Source organism: Sprattus sprattus (assembly GCF_963457725.1).
Source record: "Sprattus sprattus genome assembly, chromosome: 17".
NCBI classification, from domain to species: domain Eukaryota; kingdom Metazoa; phylum Chordata; class Actinopteri; order Clupeiformes; family Clupeidae; genus Sprattus; species Sprattus sprattus.
In genome coordinates this window covers 18157523-18180403 of record NC_137915.1, presented here as the reverse complement: position 1 = coordinate 18180403, position 22881 = coordinate 18157523, and the positions used below count along the sequence as shown (strand labels likewise).

At 42.9% G+C, this 22881-nt stretch overlaps 1 protein-coding gene across 7 annotated transcripts in view; it reads left to right on the top strand.

Moving 5' to 3' along the window:
• epb41l3a (erythrocyte membrane protein band 4.1-like 3a) overlaps positions 1-22881 on the top strand; it is a 57931-nt gene that overhangs the window by 18165 nt on the left and 16885 nt on the right. For all 7 annotated transcript variants that reach the window (XM_080855021.1, XM_080855017.1, XM_080855022.1 and 4 more), the window contains exons 2-11: positions 7724-7887; positions 8603-8806; positions 15762-15866; positions 15964-16006; positions 16376-16451; positions 16854-17072; positions 17745-17832; positions 20728-20880; positions 21091-21188; positions 21396-21571. In XM_080855021.1, coding sequence (XP_080711147.1) covers positions 7735-7887; positions 8603-8806; positions 15762-15866; positions 15964-16006; positions 16376-16451; positions 16854-17072; positions 17745-17832; positions 20728-20880; positions 21091-21188; positions 21396-21571 — 1315 coding nt within the window. In that variant the 5' untranslated portion in view covers positions 7724-7734. The remainder of the gene's footprint in view (positions 1-7723; positions 7888-8602; positions 8807-15761; positions 15867-15963; positions 16007-16375; positions 16452-16853; positions 17073-17744; positions 17833-20727; positions 20881-21090; positions 21189-21395; positions 21572-22881) is intronic.

Here is a 22881-nt window from a genome sequence, read left to right as displayed (position 1 = left end):
GTGGAACATAGCTGGAGGGTGCTGCTTTGCCAGAGATCAAGGCTCTTTAAGTCCGTAGCCTCAGCTTGGTTTCTCATGGTTCAATTATTTTTGTTTTGCAGAGGGACTGTGTCTTTATTTTGTCAGCGTTAGTTACAGTTGTCTCCACGGTTGAAGCAGTAATAAAGAAAGATGTCACTAATGATCTGGAATGGTGGTAATTTTCTAAACTGTAGCTCCAGACCATAGCTGTATCTCATTGTAAAAATCCTGATGCAGTCATGACGCAATTCTTATTGTGCCAGGGTGCCGCTGTGAGAATGCCAGTGGGCACTGCAGCAAACTCATAAGAACCTTCTCCCCGCTCAGGAAATTACTGAGGTCCCAGAATGCTCGACTTTGCAGATGAATCCTAGAGTCCCTAGGATAATATGATTGAGTAAAAAGCATGTCCGACTGTATGTCTGTTTCTCTCTCTCTCTCTTTCTCTCTCTCTCTCTCTCTCTCTCTGTCTCTGTCTTCTTCTCTCCATATCTATCTTTTTTTTAGCTCCCCCCTGAGTAAATGTAATAGCTTCGACGGCATGGTGGATGGATGGATGAGTCAAGCGTTTACCTTTAATCTGTTTCACATTGATTTATGAGTGGGAGCCTGCATGTCGCCATATTAACGGCGCCGTGCACGCAGACGCTCTCAGACATTGCCTTGATTGAGGGCTCTGTGTGATCAGAAGCCTGATTACTCTCCCTCTCTTTATATATCTATCTCTTTCTGTCTCTCTCCCTGTCACTCATTCTCTGTTCATCTGAGGAGTTAAAGGGTCTGTTCTACCCTCGACATGTCGGCACCCCTGCATCGACTCAGCGGGGGGAGAGAGAAGGCTCCTCGCTCCTGGCCCGTCGGGACCCGGGACGAGAGGCACGTTGCTGGCTATTTTTAGCGCTCCAGCAGAAATGAAAGAGAGGGAATGCTAATAAGGGAAAGGGAAGCACAGCTGCTGCCTTCCTGTTTGCGTTTTTGATGTGGTGTTCGAGAAAAAACTGCAATAGAGAGATTGTCTTCAGCACTCTCAAGCTTTAATCTTTCCCCTGTCGCTTGGAAGACCCATATCTTCTCCTCCATTTATTCCATTCTCTTTCCCTCTCTCTCTCTATCACTTTCTCTGTCTTTCTTCCTGTGTCCTCTCTACCCCCCCCCCCCCCCCTCACTCTCACATTTGATCTTATTACACCAAATCTGCGGGACCACTCTGCTGAGTCTGCTCTGACCCGGGTCATGGCTGAGGTTTTTGGACAGGGATTAGTAGTATTGGATGTCACAGCATCCTAAAACGTTCCTGTTGCATTATGGCCAATGGACCTGCTCTCGCGGGCAAGAACATCCCTTCTGTCTCTCGCGACAAAGAATCACTTCATCTGACGTCCGTATCTTGCATACGGCCAGCCCATCACCGCACACACAATGCACGTCTGTGAAGAATTACTGCCATCAGGCAAGACAGCCAGCAGGCATCAAACGCATCCTGGCTAGAGCTAGCATGACCTTGTTTGACAGGACGTCGAGGTGCCTTGGGCGAATGCCTCTGCTTTGATACGTCTTTTGTTGTGCTGTCACTTCTCCTGTGAAGCTACTGCCATTTGGCAGAAGAAACGCTGAATATAATAAAGTTAAAAAAGATGTTTATCAGGTTACATTTTGTGAGGGTTTGAAGGCACTTTTGTTGTACAGTTGATTTTGCGGATATAAACGCCTGTCGCTTTTTTCTCAAATGGCATTGCTCTTCTGGAAAGAAGCTTTCAACATTGACCTCACACTCATTGGGATAAACCATGTATAAAATTACCTCTTAAGGCGACGGCCACTGGATTTTCCCCACAGCTAGGCTTGATGAAAAAAGCCAATGACCCATTAGTGTGAGTAAGGGCTATGAAAGCTCAACACATATGTTCCCAGTCTCGTTTAATCTCTATGCCCGTGATCTCTGTGGCACTGGGAGCTCACCGCCATCACGTATGCGCCTGTCGTCCGTAATCACCTCATTCGTTTCATCCTCGAAGGCAGCGTTTAACCAAGCTGATAATGTGTGTGTGTTTGGTCTGTGTGTGTGTGTGTGTGTGTGTGTATGTGTGTCTTTGCTTTGATGGTGTCAGTGCTGAGCCATTCCTGGTCTGCACGCATGGATGAGATAGGATGGGATTAAGAATAGCCTGTAGCTTTAAAGGGAAGAGTGTGGGATTCCTCACTGAGAAGGAAAAAAATACATTGCAGATTAGAGCTTTTTAAGTAGCCTGTACAGTGTAGCCTTCACTCATTTGGCTGGCTAGTCTTTCTCTACTGTTCTCTCCGTAACTGGGTAAATGTTCTGTGGTCGTGCAGTGTCGAAACGAAGATATTTAAAAAGGCATTCAAATTGTAGCAGGCACAACACCCAAATTGGTTGATTATGATCCTGGTAGCACTGTCATTATGAATAATCCAGTAATTATGGTGTAACCATTTAAAGTTAGCCCCAGGGCACATTTAAATGCTCTCTGAATGCCACACCATAGCTCATATCCTGTAATCTCATTCACACTAATGGGCTGGGTCCAGGGAGGTTGTATTTTTGGGGAGAGGGTGCTGTGATTCTTAGGTTTTATTTTCAGAGTGGACATAGTGTAGTAGGATATAGATAATTCACATTTTAGCAAACTCTGGTGGTGTTCTGAAAACTCACACTCAAGGTGTGATCTTTAATTTGTATCTCTTTTGTGTCCCTCCTCCCCAAACATTATTGGTCAGCATGCATTGGGCTGGAGTGGTATGCTGTATGGTTATTGGTCAGCACTGGGCTGGAGTGGTATGCTGTATGGTTATTGGTCAGCACTGGGCTGGAGTGGTATGCTGTATGGTTATTGGTCAGCACTGGGCTGGAGTGGTATGCTATATGGTTATTGGTCAGCACTGGGCTGGAGTGGTATGCTGTATGGTTATTGGTCAGCACTGGGCTGGAGTGGTATGCTGTATGGTTATTGGTCAGCACTGGGCTGGGCTGGAGTGGTATGCTGTATAGTTATTGGGCAGCACTGGGCTGGGCTGGAGTGGTATGCTGTATGGTTATTGGTCAGCACTGGGCTGGGCTGTAGTGGTATGCTGTATGGTTATTGGTCAGCACTGGGCTGGGCTGTAGTGGTATGCTGTATGTCACACTCCCGTGGACAGTTTCTGCCTTTATTTTCCATATTTAGCTTGGCTGTTACGTAGGAACCAAATAAACATGTACCGTTCCCCAGTTACCATTTTGTTACCTTAAACTTGCCTGAGATTTGGTGATATTTTCTTTTTTCCCCCATTGGTATTTATTAGGCATTGCTATTGTTTTTTTCTTTCATGATGGAATTGAGTTGAAGACTATAATCAATTATTTCTATTTCGTTCTGTAAAAATAAAAATTAGTTGAAATAATGACTGATGGGAGTTTCTTCTTATGGTGACTTTGTGGTGATTGACTTGAAAAGCAAAATAGAGGAAGAATAGTCAAGACCCGATTTAGAAAACCTCTGATTCAGATAACAGAGAGAACAAAGCCTGCTCACACTCCAAAAATAATACTTTTTAAATAGTTTTTATTTATATAGAGTCTTTTCTAATCACAAGGTAGCCAACAAAACCCCATAAAATTGTCCAGATGATGCAGTCGAAATACCGTCTCAAATAAACAAGATGATTTGTCTGGACTATTTATATACGTTTATGTTTGGATATTTTTGTGGCTTAGTACTAAGTATGCGCCCATAAATTTGGGCTACCACGCTTCTTACAAATTCTATGTTTAATTTCACATGGATAATTCACTTGTCACTTGAGGGATTCTCACTAATAATAACCGCTTGTCTGGTTGTTCTTAAAAGTCAGGTGTTTGTTTTCCCTTCAGCTTGTCCAGGTTGCACAGATCATAAATGCTGTAGTCTAATTGTAGATGGATGGTCATTGTCAGTTTTATTACCCTCTGACAATATGGTTTCCATGGTAACCAAGACACATAAACTGCCCCCCACCCCCACCCCACAGTACCTGAATGTTAGGGGACTGTAGTAGCTTGTTGTTTTAAATCTGCAAAACAAGAGCCTGACCTACATTATATAAGATTAAAGCAAGAGAATTGCCCTGGGCTTCCCTTAAATTGGAGTGGTTTCTGTTCATGTACTTGTGTCCCTTGGGGTTAGTATAGTTACAATACCCTGTTCTGGCTGTGTTGAGTTACTATTTGCCCCCATTTAAGTAATGTTTTTCACCCAGTGTTGCCTCTGTGTGTCATTTATGTTCTGGAAATATGTTCTGTGGCCATTTGGTTGCATAACACAGATGCCATGCTAAAATATGTCCCAGCTACATCAGGGTGTTCAGCCCATAAGGACATCAGAGGGCATTTTCTGTGGCTTAGAAGAAACACACAAAACCCATATACAGCCGCGGAAAAAATTAAGAGACCACTTCAAAATTATCAGTTTCTCTGGTTTTACTATTTATTGGTATGTGTTAAAGTAAAATGTACATTTTAGTTTTATTCTATAACCTACTGGCAACATTCCTACCAAATTTCAAATAAAAATATTGTCATTTAGATAATTTATTTGCAGAAAAATGACAATTGGTCAAAATAGCAAAAAAGATGCAGTGTCTTCAGATCTCGAATAATGCAAAGAAAACAAACTCATATTCATTTTTAGACTACACAATACTAATGCTTTAACTTAGGAAGAGTTCAGAAATCAATATTTGGTGGAATAACCTTGATTTAAAATCACAACTTTCATGTGTCTTGGCATGCTCTCCACCAGTCTTTCACATTGCCGTTGGGTGACTTTATGCTACTCCTGGTGCAAGAATTCAAGCAGCTCGGCTTCTTTTCATGGCTTGTGACCATCCATCTTCCTCTTGATCACATGTCAGAGTTTTTTTTATGGGATTCAGGTCTCGAAATTGGGCTGGCCATGACAGGGTCCTGATCTGGTGATACTCCATCCACACCTTTACTGGCCTGGCTGTGTGGCATGGAGCATTTCCCTGCTGGAAAAAACACTTCTCAGAGTTGGGGAACATTGTCAGAGCAAGGGGAAGCAAGTTTTTCTTCCGGGACAACGTTGTACTTTGCCTGGCTGAGGTTTGTAAAAGACCATAAGGATTGAACCAAAGCGGACTGGAGGGTCTCCTAGTTCATCTTCTCTGATGAGTCCAATTTCACAGTAGGTGCAAGACTCTGTGGCTTGTAGGCCTCTCCAGGTCTCCGTCTAACCATCAGACGACCATGTGTTGGGCAAAGCTGAAAATTGGACTCATCAGAGAAGACGAACTAGGAGACCCTCCAGTCCGCTTTGGTTCAATCCTTATGGTCTTTTACAAACCTCTGCCAGGCAAAGTACAACGTTGTCCCGGAAGAAAAACTTGCTTCCTTTTGCTCTGACAATGTTCCCCAACTCTGAGAAGTGTTTTTTCCAGCAGGGCAATGCTCCATGCCACACAGCCAGGCCAGTAAAGGTGTGGATGGAGTATCACCAGATCAGGACCCTGTCATGGCCAGCCCAATTTCGAGACCTGAATCCCATAAAAAAAACTCTGAAATGTGATCAAGAGGAAGATGGATGGTCACAAGCCATGGAAAGAAGCCGAGCTGCTTGAATTCTTGCGCCAGGAGTAGCATAAAGTCACCCAACAGCAATGTGAAAGACTGGTGGAGAGCATGCCAAGACACATGAAAGTTGTGATTTTAAATCAAGGTTATTCCACCAAATATTGATTTCTGAACTCTTCCTAAGTTAAAGCATTAGTATTGTGTAGTTTAAAAATGAATATGAGCTTGTTTTCTTTGCATTATTCGAGATCTGAAGACACTGCATCTTTTTTGCTATTTTGACCAATTGTCATTTTTCTGCAAATAAATGATCTAAATGACAATATTTTTATTTGAAATTTGGTAGGAATGTTGCCAGTAGGTTATAGAATAAAACAAAAATGTACATTTTACTTTAACACATACCAATAAATAGTAAAACCAGAGAAACTGATAATTTTGAAGTGGTCTCTTAATTTTTTCCGCGGCTGTATAAGAAAACAAACAAGCCAAATCCCCTGGCCGTGTGTGCGTGTGTGTGTGCGTGTGTGTGTGTGTGTGTGTGTGTGTGTGTGCGTGTGCGTGTGTGTGTGTGTTTGAAGGAGGACAGTGCAGTGGGTTGGCAGGGTGCCAAGGAAACGAGAGCCAGTGAAAGGCTCTGCAAGGCGTGGTGTGGCATGGTGTTCCTGCTGCCCACCTCGTTCCTGGGCTGCCTTTGATGTGTGTAGGGGCTGTAATACCCGAAGCCCCTCAGCATTTGTGCAAGAAAGCTGACCACCGCCACATACAAACACACACACACACACACACACATACACTCTCCACCCTATCCCACATACACACACCCACCCCACCCCTCACCCCTGAAACCAAGACAGCAGTGTAAACACGACTCTGAAAATAGCCACATTTGACTGATAGGCCTTCACCCCAATGCACACCCGCCCCCTCGCTGCATGTCCCCCCCCCCCAATCCCGGCCTCTCTCAGACATTTGGGTATTGGGTGTGCTGTCAGACTCACCGTAGCACCGTGGCGTTAGCCTTCTCATGTTTCTGTTTTAGATTGCTGTTCATTTGTCAATGCTAATACCTTGTTGTCATGCTCAATCATAGGGGTATGGGGACGATTTTTGGATGCTGCTTTGTTGTGACTGAAATAAACAAAAAAACAAATATGAAATATGCCACTGCCACTCACTATAATGGTCTTTTAAGCATTCATTTGGTCTTATTATGTTTGCTAATAGTGTGGCGTAGAGAGACTATTATTTGCGTAAATAATTACATTTTCCTTGTAATACAAAGATGCCATGTAGGCCTTTGTCTCTTAGGCTTTGTGTCCCCAAGTTAATTTGGATCACAGTTATCTCTAATTTAGATCAATTGCTCAAAGTCAATGAATGATAGTAAATTTCAGACAAATAACAATTAGTATGACGCCCAATAATCACTTTAACAAATGCGAGTTGATGGGACTCATTAGCTCAGTTCATTTTCGTGTAATACATGGATATGATCTTTGCCCTCACGATGAAAGCCCTCTGTTGCAGAGAATCGAATAAGGCATGGGTTAGGGTTATATATTAAAATTCTTATCAAGGTTGAATCCATTAGCTGGCGTTTTTCTAGCCTAGCGACCGTGTGTGACAGGTGACAAATGGTTGTTCATCTCCTGATTGCACAAGTGCATGTATATTCATAATTGATCATAAATTCAATTCAGCGTTCAGTTGCTCTCAGAAATCATGGGGAGCTGCCTTTCGATGGGCACCTCTGTTGCCCAAGATGGAGTGTGTCACGGTGATTTATTAGTGTGTGAGCCTGAGATGTTTATTGCAATAATGCACAGTAAAAACATTCCATGCCATCAATATGCAATGTGGGTTATAAAGTAAAATGTGCTAAACAACCATTTACAACAGCGTAGAGAAATCATTTCCTAGCCTCAGGCGAATATTGTGACTTGAGTGCTAGTACTGAGTCATGTACTAACCACTCATCGTCAGGTTGAAACAGGCATTGTTTTAAAGGTGGCGGCCTGTAATTGCTATACAGGGGACAGCCTGGAGAAATGAGTAGATAGTAATAGAATGTAATTTTATTAAGGTTTAAAAAGTTTCACCATTTTTGTTGTGTTGTTCTTTCTGTTGCAGTCTGAATCGTCATGACAACAGAGCCAGGTTTAGAGTTGGAGGCTAATCCGGAGGCCAGTGCTGCATCCGCCCAAACCCCCCCGCCCGCCCAGGCCAGCCAACCGTGTCTCCCCGAGCAGTTTCCCCCAGCCGCCGCCCACAGCACCCCCCTCAGGAAAGAGCAGGTAATGCGCTCAGTCATTCATTCAATCATTCTCTTCTACATTCCCTCTCCCAGTCACTCTCTTATTTACTCATCTGTTTCTTCCCAGTCATGCATTCACTTTCAACACCGTCTTCTACAGTGGCACTGAAATCATTTTTGTTATTACAGTGGTAAAAATATAATTGTGTTAATTAAGAGAAAGACAGCATTGTTTGTAGAAATTATGACAACATAATCTTTTGGGGGAAAATATAACATAAAAACTCTCTCTCTCTCTGTCTCTCTCTCTGTCTCTCTGTCTGTCTGTCTGTCTGTCTGTCTGTCTGTCTGTCTGTTTGTCTCCCTCCCTCTCTCTCTGTTTCTCCTCTCCTGGTTCAATGACTGTTGTATAACTGGGCTTTTATAATTATTATGAGAGGGCTCCTCTACTACTACAGATGAAGGGTTGACATTATTTAACATTTGCTGTTTTTAGATGATACGTACGCACACAGAATCGATCCCTGCACTGAGCCCCTGTGTTCCACTGTTCCCGTGTGTGCAGCCCTACTGCAACACCCCGTGCAAAAATATATGTTCAGCACAATCCTCCTGGTCCCTCGAGGGAGCCTTAACGTTATGCCACAACGAGAGCCACTGAAGCATGTCTACCACTAACCCTCATTTCTCTTCTCTTTCTCTCCCTCTCCCCCCTCCCTTTCTCTCTCTCTTCTTCTCCCCTCCTTGGGAGCCAGAACGGAGAGAGAGAGGTCGGAGGAGGAGGCGGCGGCGTCCCACAGGGGAAGGGCGATTACCAGCTGGGCGAGGAGGACCTCGCCTCTCACCGCTCGTCTACCAGCAGGCTCTCAAGGTCCCCGGGGAAGACGGCCAAGAGGCCCAAGAACATGCAGTGCAAAGTCACCCTCCTGGATGGTTCCGACTACACCTGCGTAGTGGAGGTGAGAGCCGGGGAGGGGAGGGGAAGGAGGAAGGGAAGAAGGAGAGAGCGAGGAAGCCAGAAAGGGAAAGGGGGGGGGGGGCAGACAGCATACAGCACAGTAGATACACACGTGTGTCTGAGTTCATTTGGAATGAAATATAACATGGAAGGAAATGACGTACAGTTTTTAGGCATGCTGCAGTATGTTAATAGGGATTTTTATGTCTTTATGGGCCGTACCATTTTATGATATCCTTTTATTCAGTTCAGTTGGTGTCATTTTTTCAGAATAGAGACGGATGAAGGAACTGGTCTCCTTAGACCAGAGCAATTCAAAAGAGAAATTAACAGTGACGCCTTAACGGAATGCTGATCAGGTCCCTAATGGTAGAGAAGAATGAAAAGCTGTTACGCTGTGCGTGCTGAGCTGCTTCCCCTCAGCCAGAGTGGGTTTGCCAGTATGAGCATTCTCTCAGGCTGGGCCTCTGATAGATCGTCATTATCTCACACTTTGTCTCGCTCTCCCTGCTCGCTTCTGTTTCATACACCCAACTTCTCTTTGTCTACCCTACAGTGAACGGGAGGAGGATGCGATGAGAAAATGCTTAAAAAACAAACAAGTCCGCTGGAACAATACAAGTCATTTACTCTGTAGGACATACCCTGCCGGTTCATAATGTGTGTTGTCATACTCAATAGGGCTGCTCTTCACAGGCTATTCGGTTTGCTGTGACCCTGTTGATATGTTCGTCATCAACACAAGCATGCTGCCTCTACCTGGGCTCAAGTCCAGGGTGCAGTGTTCACAATGATTTCAACACTGAAAATAGAACATGTTAATGTCTTTCAAGCTATTACTAGCGTTCTGATGTTAGCTTCATGGCTATATGTGCTAGCTGGAATCTTAGAAAGGCATAAATAATGCTACAGTCTACACTCGGCTTAAATAGTTTCAGGATTTTGTCTGGGTTTTCTGTCAAAAATAGTATTTCTGAACTCTGCCAGGGTGTTGAGCTGCAATTGTGGACTGTTTCAGTAAAGCTTACTGTGTGATGTTTGGAAATGGCTTTAGATTTTTAGAGAGAAAATTGTGCTGAGATACAAGCCATCTTTGTGAAATTATAGGATTGAGCTAATCTGTGCAGCTGTGTGGTTTGTCTTCAAATCTCTTCAGAAAGCAGAGATGAGTTGATTCTGGGCAGATAACATCTCTTTGGGAAACCCTGTTTGTTCTTGGTACTTATCAGCATTTCTTCCAACTCTTTGAGTGTTTGTTTTTGTGCCATACTGTCATCTCTGTTCCAATCAGAATGTAAGAGGCAGGCACTGCCGCATTTTTTTCTCTTCGAGAGGACCAGTCTTTATTTTGCCCTTTAATCCATATCCCCTGGTCACTCAATCTCTGTCTATCACATTTGATAATTTTTTCATCCCCCTAAAAAAGCGACAGAAGCATCACTGGAAAGGGGCACCAAGCCCTCCTGCCCTCCCTGTCAGCTTGTCTTAGACTCAGAGGCTATCCATCATGCTGTATAAATCCGCCCAGTCGCTCCTATTACCTGGTCAGGCTGTCAGAGCAGGACAATGCTGAGTTCAAAATTCACATCAGCCCAGAACTGGCAACCAATCTACTTAGTGCTGTTGGATCTGCTGGCTAGGATTTGGCCAGATTAGTGTTTACATCTAATGGAGAGATAATAAAGTCGTGTGGGAGGGCTGTCTGGAGTGGGTGGGGGTGGGGTGGGGGAGGCATTGGGGTGTTGGATGTGTGGGTGTTTTTGTGTGTGTGTATGAGTGTATTGGCATCTTTGGTATGTGAAGGAGAATTTGACTGGCATTGACCTTTGGATGAAGGTGTGTGTGTGTGTATCAATAACCATATGAGTATGGCAATATGCCATAATGAGTGTGTTTTTGTTAGTGTGCATCAGTGGAGTTGTAGATGCGGCAGAGGGTGAGCATGATGTGTGTGTGTGTGTGTGTGTGTGTTTGTGAGAGAGAAAGAGAGAGAGTGAGTCTCTGTCTAAGTGAGCTGCAGTAATTATTGAGATGGCTGTCTTGGCTATTGGGCATCACTGAGATATTGGCACAGATTTCAGTGGTATTAATGGTGATGGAGTGTGTGTGTGTGTGTGTCTGTATGTCTGTTTGCAGATACAATTTCACATGTGTGTACGTGCATGGCTTTTTATGTGTTTGTGTGGATATTATTGTGTGTGTATATGTGTGTGTGTGTGTGTGTGTGTGTGTGTGTGTGTGTGTGTTTGTGAGAGAGAGAGAGAGAGAGAGAGAGAGAGAGAGAGAGAGTGAGTCCCTGTCTTAGTGTGCTGCAGTGTTTATTGAGATGGCTGTCCTGGCTATTGGGCATCACTGAGATATTGGCACAGATTTCAGTGCTATTTATGGTGATGGAGTGTGTGTGTGTGTGTGTCTGTATGTCTGTTTGCAGATACAATTTCACATGTGTGTACGTGCATGGCTTTTTATGTACTTGTGTAGATATTATTGTGTGTGTATGTGTGTGTGTGTGTGTGTGTGTGTGTGTGTGTGTGTGTGTGTAGAGGACGGGATAGACAAGGTGTGAGTGAGTGTGTGTGTGTGTGTGTAGAGGATGTGTGTGTGTGTGTGTGTGTGTGTGTGTGTGGATAATATTGTGTGTGTATATGTTAGTGTGTGTGTGTCTCTGTGGATATTATTGTGTGTGTATGGGCCATTCTACCGAATTGGTGCAAAGTCAGGTCGGAAATATTTTGATTTTTTTTATGTTTTATTCCCAAAACTTTGTCCGTATGTATATTGTACCATATCTAAAGTACACTTATCTAGTAAAAGAACAGTCAATTTTTATATTGTATTTTCAGAATGTGTTGGAATGTTTTTCCTCTTCCAAAAATTGTCACTACCGAAACATCACATTTACTATAGTAAAAAAGTATTATTATTGACCTGTTCAGATTGTGCTTCCTTCCCTTCTCTGAGGAGTATTTTTACAAATATTTCTTGAAGGTTTTCACAATGAAATCCATAAAAATGAATTTTTTACCAAATTTTCAAGTTCAATTTATACAATTCATCAAAATCTAAGTGCAATATTTCTTTGTAAAATGCAAAATACTGATCATATTGATTCCAGAGTTGTTGATTGATGAAATTGAACATACATTAATCCAATCAGTATCATAACATTTTAGTTGATTACTCAATATACTTAATTTTTTACAAAACATCCTGTGTTTCGGTAGTGCTGCACTGTTTCGGTAGTGACATCCAGTGTTTCGGTAGTGACTGCACTGTAGGATAGATGTTCATTTCTCTCCCAAAATCTTCCAAAAGGTGCTCTGGGCCGCCCTTTAGTCCACACAACACATTTATTAAAAAAATTATCGGATTGAACTACTTACCATTTAATTTTGTCACTACTGAAATCATCAGGTCACTACCATATGTTTCGGTAGTGACTGTTTCGGTAGTGACAATTCTAGCTAATTTTAAGCATAAATAAAGAATTCTAGCAAGCACACGGCTTTCAAACACATCTTTGAAGAGGTGAACACACATACAAACATAAGATTTTCCATGAAACCCCAAAAGGTTTACTTAATTGAAGAAAACATGCGTTTCGGTAGTGACAATTCTTAAGGTTACATGTCGATTTTCAGACTTTGGAACACATTTATATAAAAACTATGGGATTTAGCTACTTACCATTCAACCATGAGGGACAGAGATGCAGTGTCACTGCATGGTCAAAAATGTAGAGTCGTGGCTAAAACACAGGCTCAGCCAATGGACTAAAACTCTTGTGTTTCGGTAGTGACATGAAAACTAGGGACATGATTTTTTGAGTATAGAAAATTGATTTAAAAATTAAACCCACAATAAATCTAAATATTCCAAGTTCTGTTTCAACCCAATCATAAAGATCTTTGAAATTAAATCATTGAAAAAAATCTAAAAAAATTGAAAAGTGTTATTTAAAGGCATTGAAATTTAGATGTCAGGGTTGGGGACAGCTACTTCCCAATAGAAAGTACCCTATAAATGATGATTTTGTATATATTTAGCTTATCACTATCTCATGTAATGCATTGGGTTTATATAGACCATAACATTTTCTAATTAAATATCTATGCCTAAATACCTAATTGTTTTGTAAATAGTTTTTATTGTTGAGGGACTGCATATTACACGAATTCGGTAGAATGGCCCGTATACATTTGTGTGTGTGTGTGTGTGGGTGTGTGTGTGGGTGTGTGCGTGTGTGCGCCCTATGCATCCGTGGCTTGTGACATCTCACAGGGCCCTCACAGCACAGTGGGCACGTAGACCACTCACTCTCAACACCATTGCAGTGACCAAGGGGTCAATATCCGAATCCTAATTAGCAAGCCCATACCAACACTGATGGGAGAGGCTGCAGTGCCACAGGGTAGACACCGGCAGACAGGGCCATTAGGTGTTTGGGGATGACTGTGTCCAGAGACGAGACAGTTTTGTTTTGGATAATCTGACTGCGTTAGAAATACCAAGATTGTCCTTCTGTTGGGGGTGGGGGAGGGGACAAAGAAGTGGGGCTTCTCACATCTGTGGCCATCCTTTGTTTGGAGGGCACGTGCAGCGTGTTTTTAAGATCAGTGTGTTTTTTTTTATGAGCAGTAGGTGTATGTGTGCTTCGAGGTGTCTTCAGGTGCCATTGAAGGCTTCAGAAGTGCTGCAAACATGTCTTGTGGAAACGGTTATAATTAGCCCTTAAATTGGGTTAGGTGGCTCAGGCTGTTTTTACGTCAGCCCAAGGCCATGTTTTGTTATATTTTTCCCTGGGTGAGTGCCACGGTAATTGCAAGATTACATTTTCATCCCTTTGCTCTGAGAAATCACTACAGCGCTGGCTGAGTTACGGGCAAGAGTATGACTCCAGCAGAGGAAAAGATGAAGCTCTAAATAGACAAACAAGAGCAATGCTTCCAACCGTTCAGGATGTTGTTTTTCAGTAGGCAGTGTGGCCTGAAAGTCATATCTTTTTAACCCTTCGCTTCTTGCTTTTCATACGTCAAGTCCTGTGTTCTCTCTGGATAGCCATATAGCAAAAAGTGATGAAAGCATTTTTTAAAGACATGGCTTACAGCGCACATAACACAGTAAGAGAGAGCAGGGGAAATCCAGAGTGTCATGGATTTCAGACATGGGGAGTCTTTTTTACGGAGGTCCTCTACAGAGAGCCCTCTGTGCGATGCAGAGTATTACAGGAGATTTAAGTGGCCCTACAGGCTCCCATTACTACCGCCGGTGGGTGAATTATCGTTCCATTGGAGTGAAAGCCCATACAGTCCTACTACTGTGTTGAGGGTCTATAGTGAGTCCTTCAAAGGACTACTGGCTTTTCATTTATTTATACAAAAATATATTACACACGGTTCTATTACATATGGTTACTGCTAGATTACTGTATACTATGTATGGAGATTTAGTTTTGATGTTGTTGACCACAATTATAAACCACATTCAGGCGGAAATATGCACCATAAATGTGGCAGTGATCTTCGATATGGCTCATAATGTATTTAATGATAATTGTGTTGTGGGACTAAAGGCAGTGACCAGACACTGAGTGGCTCTCATTTGGCTAGAATGATGAGAGATGAGTGCAGCCCCACACCACTTGCACACACACTTCATCTCATCCCCTCCCCCACAGACAATCTTACACACGCGTACACACACACATACACATACACATCATCTACACACACACACATACACACACACACACACACACTCACTCACACACTCACATGCACACACACACACACACACACACATATCCTCTACACACACACACACACACACACACACACTCATTCACACCTTGTCTATCCCGTCCTCCACACACACACACACACACACACACACACACACACACATACACACACTACACACACCTCCTTCCCCCATAGCCTCTTGATTTCAGTCAGCCTGCAGTGAGTAGTGTCCCTCCTGGGGAGTAAGCAAGGCCTTCTCTGCAGCAGTGGCAGCCCCTCCCAGTGTGTAGACGGCCCCATAAGTCACCCTCACTGGGGCAGTGGAGCCAGCCTCCCACTCCTGTCTTCTGCTGAGGAGGAGCTTTTCACATTGGCACACTACTGCTGCTGCTACTGCTTCTGCTTCTGCTACTGGTGCTGCTACTATTGATGCTTATACTGTTGCTGGTGCTGCAACTACTGCTGCTACTGTTAATGTTGCTGATGCTGCTACTACTGCTATTACTGCTGCTGCTACTGCTGCTGCTGGTGGTGGCGGTGCTGGTGGAGGTTGTGGTTATGGTACTGCAGGTGGTGGAGCTGTTCTGGCGCCTGGGCTGGGCTGATACGGGTTTAGCTGGTGTGATGTGTGGAAGCGTCTTGTTCCCGGCGTTCTGAGTAATGAATGGGGGCAGGGGGCAGGAAGGGGGACTGCTGATGGGTTTTAATCTCCTCAGTGAGACACTTTGATAAGATGAAAGTTCGAAAGTGCCAAATGGCTTCCGCTCTGGACTGCTATATTTGGCACTCTGTTCTTTTAGTCATCCTTGTTTTTTCTCAGCAGTGAAAGCGTTCTGGATATTAAAGTGTAACTTCACCCCGAGCTTCAACCCTAACTCCAAACTGTGAAAAATGCTCAAATTCTAACTGTGAAAAGTGCTAAACTCCTGTGATGAGTCTGGATTAGCAAATCACTGAGTCCACTCACCACTCTAAACAGCCCCACATTTAAGCATTGTCTTTGTAAGGTTCAGGATCATTTTAAACAGTAGATAACCCCATAAAACGCAGGTGTTTATACAAATGATAATTTTGTCAATATTGACATCAGTATGGATGTGTGTCATCTCAGTGCAGTCATATAATTTAGTTTACAGCTGAAATAACACATTTAAGTGTGCAGTACTTCTTTAACTTGAAATGATAAGGTTTCTTTTGTATTTTTTCCCATTGCAGAAACGGGACAAGGGTCAGGTGCTATTTGACAAAGTATGTGAGCAGCTCAACCTTCTAGAGAGAGACTACTATGGCATCACATACCGCGACATTGAAAATCAAAAGGTAAAACCAGATGATCATTTATCGCATCAGGAATTTACTTTCAAAGGAATTACTTTCAAAACTTCAATGTCCTTCAAAACTTTGATGTCCTTCACAGAATTGGTTGGACCCTTCCAAAGACATGAAGAAACAGATTCGAGGTGAGACCATGAATGTTATACTGAAAAGAAAAACACAAATTTAGCTTAAGATGTGGATATTTCAAAATGTTTCTCCAATGTTGAAGTCTGAAGGCTTTCAGTCCTGTCCTCACTGTATATCATCCGCCTAGCTTTGCTCCAAGAACACCTGATTCATGTCTGTGCAGTCATAATGCTCGTGATTAGCTAAATAAGGTATGTACAGCCAATTAAGAGTGCCAATGATGAGGTCGGCCAGGTATGTAAAGCAAGGACATATGCAGGGTAAAGTTGTCCCAGGAGCCAGATGAAGAAGCCCTGTAGACCATACATGTCTTTACTCAACTCTGAGAAGGGGCTCTAAAATCTTTCCGTCTCTCTGCCACTTAGGAGTCCCCTGGAATTTCTCCTTTAATGTGAAGTTCTACCCCCCAGACCCCGTTCAGCTCTCTGAGGACATCACAAGGTCAGTTCAAAGTCCCTTCAAACTCCTGCCGACTCTCGACTGAGTGAACAGACTCAGAGGCAAGTCAGATCAGCGAGAAAGGTCTCTCTGCAAACTGAAGCTTTGTCCAGAATTCCCGCAAAGCTTCACATTTAACCTCTCTGTCTATCTGCCTTACTCTTTCTGTTTCTCTGGGTCTCTCTATCTCCGTCCCTACTCTCTGTATCTTTTTTTCCTCTCCACCTCTTCCTCCATCCCTCCATCAGCTCCCTTATAATCCTCTCTACCACCATGTGTCATATCTTCTCTTCCTCTCTTCCCTTTTCTCTATATATCCTTACACATCTATCATTCTTCAAATATATTTGCAATACATCGATTATATTTTTTATAATATATTTCCACTTCTCTCTGTCTCTGTAGGTACTATCTCTGTTTACAGCTGAGAGATGATGTGGTGTCTGGACGCTTGCCTTGCTCCTTTGCCACACACACTGTGCTTGGGTCCTACTCTGTACAATCAGAGCTGGGGGATTACGACCTCGACGAGTTCGGCAGCGAGTACGTCAGCGAGTTCCGCTTCGCGCCAAATCAAACCAAGGAGATGGAGGAGAAGGTCATGGATCTTCACAAGAACTATAAGTATGTGGTTGCTCATGCCTCAGACCTCAGTGAATGTTTTCTTTAGAGCTACTGAATGTGGTAATCAAACTCTACATGTTTGTTTTCCAGAAGAGCTTATTAAGGAGATAATTACCTCAAACCTGGTAGCTATATTTCATATCATCAGGCAAACTTCTTTCTGTTCCACATATGGGATGCCAGTGTTCGCTCCTGCTCAGCAAACCTTTTAACCAAACAAGATTTAATTTCTTAGGCAGCTCAATGGCTCTCACTGAGTGGCTCTAACTCCCACTGCTGGACGCCCCAGAGGACATTGCTATGGATGACTTGCAATATTTCATGGCTTTTAAGAACTCCTTCTCTATAGCACACCTCAACAAACAAAGACCCACTTTAGCCTATTCTGTCTTATAAGCGGATGTTGTGTTTTTGTTTGTTTGTTTGTTTATCTATTTATAATTGTTGTATTAATCTGTGTCCCACATTACTTTGGTGTGTTTTTGTCTTCTTACGCTGCTTTCTTACTGATCTTAACACTGCTATGTCTTATTATTTTATGTCAACATTTTCCATTTTGAAATTTTAATAATTTTTAGGGTCTTTGCATGATTTAATGCTTCTGGATAGCTATATACTATATACAAAAAGGTATTATTATTTATTTGTTTGTTTGTTTTTGTTTTCCTTCAGAGGGATGACGCCAGCTGAGGCTGAAATGCATTTCCTGGAGAATGTGAAAAAGCTGTCGATGTACGGAGTGGACCTCCATCATGCCAAGGTAAAAAAAAAGGAAACATTTAAGGCCCTTTGATGCGTTCTAAAAAGGGTTTCTTAAACCTTAATGAACAAACTTTCATGGCAGTCTTTAGCAGTCTAGCCTGCATGACGGTGTTGTGTGACCCTTGTCTGTTGTTCCTTGAAGCCTGAGCAGCCACATTGGTCTTTGGAAGTTGGAAGGCAGCTGGTTGCAGTGTCCACATTCACAATGTGATGAACACTGTCTAGAGATGTTAAAATCTTAAAAATAAAACAGATTAAAGCAATGTAAAACTTAGAGATGGTATATTTTGTACTGTATGTGCAAGGATCTAGTGTTTGCTTTAAATGTGACATGGTCCACTGACCAATGGCTAATTTATGTTTTGTGTTCAGTGTTTGTTTACTGTTTTGTTTGTTTTTGTATTCTCTGAGTCGATTGCTTCTGTTGTCGGTTGCAATGTCAGCTGTGTTGCACAGTAGATCACTGTCATTTAAGCGCCAAGAGGCATTTTAGATGTTGGCCCCCAACGACTGTAATTCTAAGTCACAGTCAAAGGGCGGCATTGGCCGACGTCCATGACATAGATTTATGCTGGAATGAAACAAACAGCATTGGGCCAGAAGGAGAAAGTACTGATCGAGCCAAAACATTAATTAGTCTCTTGACAAAAGGGCATACTCCAGTGGGCTTTTAAACTTTTATACAGTAAAGTCAAGCAAGGTATCGTCTAGACATTACGGACTGAGTTGTAGATTGGCCAGCTATTAATGAAGATAGTGCATAGCCTCATCAAATTATTGCCAGCTATCTTTAAAAGATTTTTCATTGATGTTGCAGTGTATGCAGTTCTTCAGTTTGCACATCCACTATTAAACTGGGCCCAAATGATTCTTTCTAACTATCAGTCTAATTTATTTCAGCAGTTATGAGTATTTTATACTACATTGTTTTATTATTGTGGACACAGTGTCAGTAATGGATGGGTTGCAATAGGGGCACAGTCTCTGTGTGTGATGCTGCCTTGGGTTTTTCCACATGAAACACAAGAGCTGTAGGGTAAAACACAGAAAGTGGTTCTGGATGTGTTCTGTACGTCCTGTAAAAACGTTTCAACAATTGTTGCTGTTCCATGATGGTTAGGAGACAGTGTCATGTGGCAACACAGAGGACACCAAGCAAAGTTGTTTCCTTCAGTTCAGGTAGATCAGCCTATCTTCTGTTCTGTTTTGTTCTTTTTCTATTCCTTTTCTTATTTGATTGACCCTAGTTGGTAGGAAGCCGCTTTGAGTGCTTGTCACCGGCTAAGGGGGAGGTAAGGCTGCATTTGTGTGTCCCAGTTTGTCCTGTCTGTGTCCTCTCTCTCTATGTCTGACACCAAGTCCTTGTGCATGATCATGACCTGTAGTGACAACCTCATTGCCCAGTCTACAGTTGGTTTCCCCTCCACCTCTGGCATGGCGGTGACTGACTGTAGTCTGTCAGTGTAAATGTAATCAGCCGCAGGAGCATAGTCTCTGGTTAGTTCAGTCTCGTGTTTAGTAGCTTAGTATCACCTCCCCCCGCCCCACTGTGTGAAGAAGCCCATTCCTGTACCATAGAAAGGTGTGTAGAATCATCCCAATTCCATGTCTGCCTTGTGAAATGTCAACCCCATCAGTGAAAGACCCATCACAGGAAATGATTTCATTCTCGCCCTGTGGAGTTCATGTTTTAAATCAACGGTTGTAGATATTTTGTAGCATGTGTTAGTATAAATTGCTGTAATCGCTCTATTTCAAGAAGTATAGAGTTGATAACGTTGAATTGATAGCCTTAGCATTAATGCCGACAACAGACATCTGTTGATCAAGTGTTTTGATAGAGCTGGTTAGTATTGACTAATGTAGAACATCTACATGGTCTGTCACTGCTGTACCTTTAGCCCAATATAGAATGGGCCGGAACAGCGTGCGGCCCTTGGGAGTCTGGGGCCGATAGAAAGGTGGAAAATGACTGTGTAAACACAACAGAGTGGAACGGTGAGAGTACCCTTGGAGTCCGGCAGCCTGTTTGCCTCTGAAAACACAGTCTATTTTTCTACCTTGCCAGGGAGTCACACAGCAGCAATATAGAGGGATTGTTCAGTCAAGTCACACTGATTTTCTACACAGTCAATCTGCCAGTAGATGTGCCATGCACGTTTGGGGCATTTTTTACCATAATACCTTTCAGCGGGAATACACTTTTACTGCTTGTTAGCGACTTTAGCTGATAACAAACAAAACAGCAGATTGAAGCAGCATTTTTTTACATATTGGAGGAAAAAATATAAAAAGGTTGATGGAAAATGGGTTTGTGACAGAACAATTCCTTTAACAATGGGTCATAGGTAGAAACCTTCATTTTCATTTTATTCCAAAATTGTCAGTTTTGCCAATTGTTCTTGCCTTTACCTCCATCAATGAAGTGTAACATCTCACTTCTGTAAAGATTAATGAAGGCATAACATTTAAAAAAACTTTTTTTTTTTAAACAGTCATTCCACAATCTCAGTATCCTTTGGGAATCAGAGTGGTGTGTGAGAGAGAGTGTGTGTGTGTGTGTAAGTGAAAAAGAGGGAGCGATAGAGTGTGTGTATGTGTGTGTATGAGAAAGAGGGAGAGGGGGAGAGAGTGTGTGTGTGTGTGTGTGTGTGTGTGTGCGTGCGTGCGAGAAAGAGGAATAGAGAGAGTGTGTGCATGTGTGTGTGTGTGTGTGTGTGCTTGTGTGTGTGTGTGAGAGAGAGAGTGTGTGTGAGTGCATAAAAAAGAGGGAGAGATAGAGTGTGTGTGAGAAAGAGGGAGAGAAAGAGTGTGTATGTGCGTGTGTGTGTGTGTGTGTGTGTGTGTGCATTGATCTGATGAGAGTATGACCGTGTCTGGTTTCTCTCCCCAGGATTCGGAGGGAGTGGAGATTATGTTGGGCGTGTGCTCCTCAGGTCTCCTCATCTACCGTGACAGACTGCGCATCAACCGCTTCGCCTGGCCCAAGATCCTCAAGATCTCCTACAAGAGGAACAACTTCTACATCAAGATCCGGCCTGGAGAGGTGAGCCACTTTACGGAATACCTGAGATGGACTCCGTAGACCTCTGACTGACGCTTTGGTGACCATGCACTTGATTTTTTTGATCATTTGTTATTATTATTATTATTATTATTATTATTATTATTATTATTTATTAAAATAGTTCTTATTTAATTGTAAGTGTTGTGGTGTGAATTCGTTTGTGTTTTGTCTTGGTGTGTCTTGGTGCAGTTTGAGCAGTTTGAAAGTACCATCGGCTTTAAGCTACCAAACCATAGAGCTGCCAAGAGACTGTGGAAGGTGTGTGTGGAACATCACACATTTTTCAGGTGAGACTTTTGTTGCCATAACCTGTCATCATGAAATAACTGAATTGATAAGTAAAAGGATTTTGAAGATTGAAGATGAAGATTCCAAAGTGTTTGGTTCTAGGTGTCTGTCAAATTAGAAACTGATCAGCAACCTTAATGTATCACTCTTGTAGGAGGCTAATCTCATGTTGTAGTTGACCTATGTTGGGTTTTTATACCTCTTAGGTTGGTATCGCCAGAAACGCCACCAAAGAAGTTCCTGACATTGGGTTCTAAGTTCCGCTACAGTGGTAGAACCCAAGCCCAAACCAGGAGAGCCAGCTCGCAGATAGTCCGACCGGCACCAATGTTTGAGCGCTCCACCAGCAAGCGCTGCAGAATGTCTCGCAGCCTGGATGGAGGTAGGAGCCATTCTGAAAACATGTTCCACACTTCTCCAGTCCACGTCTGTTAATATCTGTTATTAGTTGTTGTCACAGAAACAGGAAGAGGGCTCTCAAGACTCAGTAGTTAGCAATAGTGTTTTCCGAGGCTTAAATAAATCAATCAATCAATCAACTGCTACTCAGATGCCAGTAGTTGGTGTTGGTGCCAGTGGTCAGCGACAATTTATGGAAAAATGAAAAACTGACCCAGTGATCCCCCTCTTATTGTTGAAGGCCACTGTTGTTTGAATACGATTGTTTTATGTTGGTAGTTTGGTGCTGCGTTGACAGCTTTTGAATAAGTCTAGTGAGGTTCCAGTCCATGAAGAGAAAACCCGTGTCCAAGAAGCCCTGCCACCATGTTCATCTCTCCATTGTTTCTTATATTGTTGCAAGCTGTCGCCTATAAACACACTTTGCACTTTTATACACATCCTTCAGGCTCTGTGAACGTTTCGCCCGCCGAGGTCATGACAGCATAAATTCCCTCGTAAAAGGTCTTGGCTGCTGGACTTGATGAAGCCATATTTCCCTGCTTTCTGCTGTCAATCTTATTAGGCTCGTCTGAGCCAAAATGTATTAGAAAAGTGCCCTTTCTCTCTCTCTCTCTCCCATTTTCTCTCTCTCTCTCCCTCTCTCTTTCTTTTTCTCTCTGTCTCTCTCTCTCTATATATATATATATATCCCGCCACCCCTCTCTTTCTTAGCTTAGCTGGGTATAAACTGTGCTTCGCCGTCAGTATCGGCGCATGCTACTCTCACCCAGTCACTTCCTCACTGTGGCTCCAGTCATTGTTTTATCCATGTTGTTCTCGTTGTCCGCCCCATGCTGGCATTGCTGGGACTCTAGCCACGGGCTTTATCTTCCATTCCCAGACCGCCGCTAATGTCCTTACAATCACTGCCAGCTTAGCAAGGAGCACACTGTCAAAGGCTTGTCGTGACTAGGCCAGGGTGTTTTTTTTTTTTTAAACGGGCCTTTTCTTTTCATTGTTTCTCTTTTTTGGTTTCTTTTTATTTCGTCATGCCTTGTTAAAGGGTGCAGAACCATTTGGCACGAGGATTTACAGCTTACTAGTGTTATTCTTTTTTTATTCTTTTTTATTTTTTTTTCCCCCCAGTGGGTAATCTTTGCACAAGGATGCACATCTGGGCCTTGGTGTCCTCCTTCTTTACCCGATTAATTGAGGAATTTCATATTCTTTGTTTTTACTGGGTCCTCATGAAAACGGTACAATGTGACGGTCCTTTGGGGAGATTACCAGCGCGGGTGCTAACCCACTGTC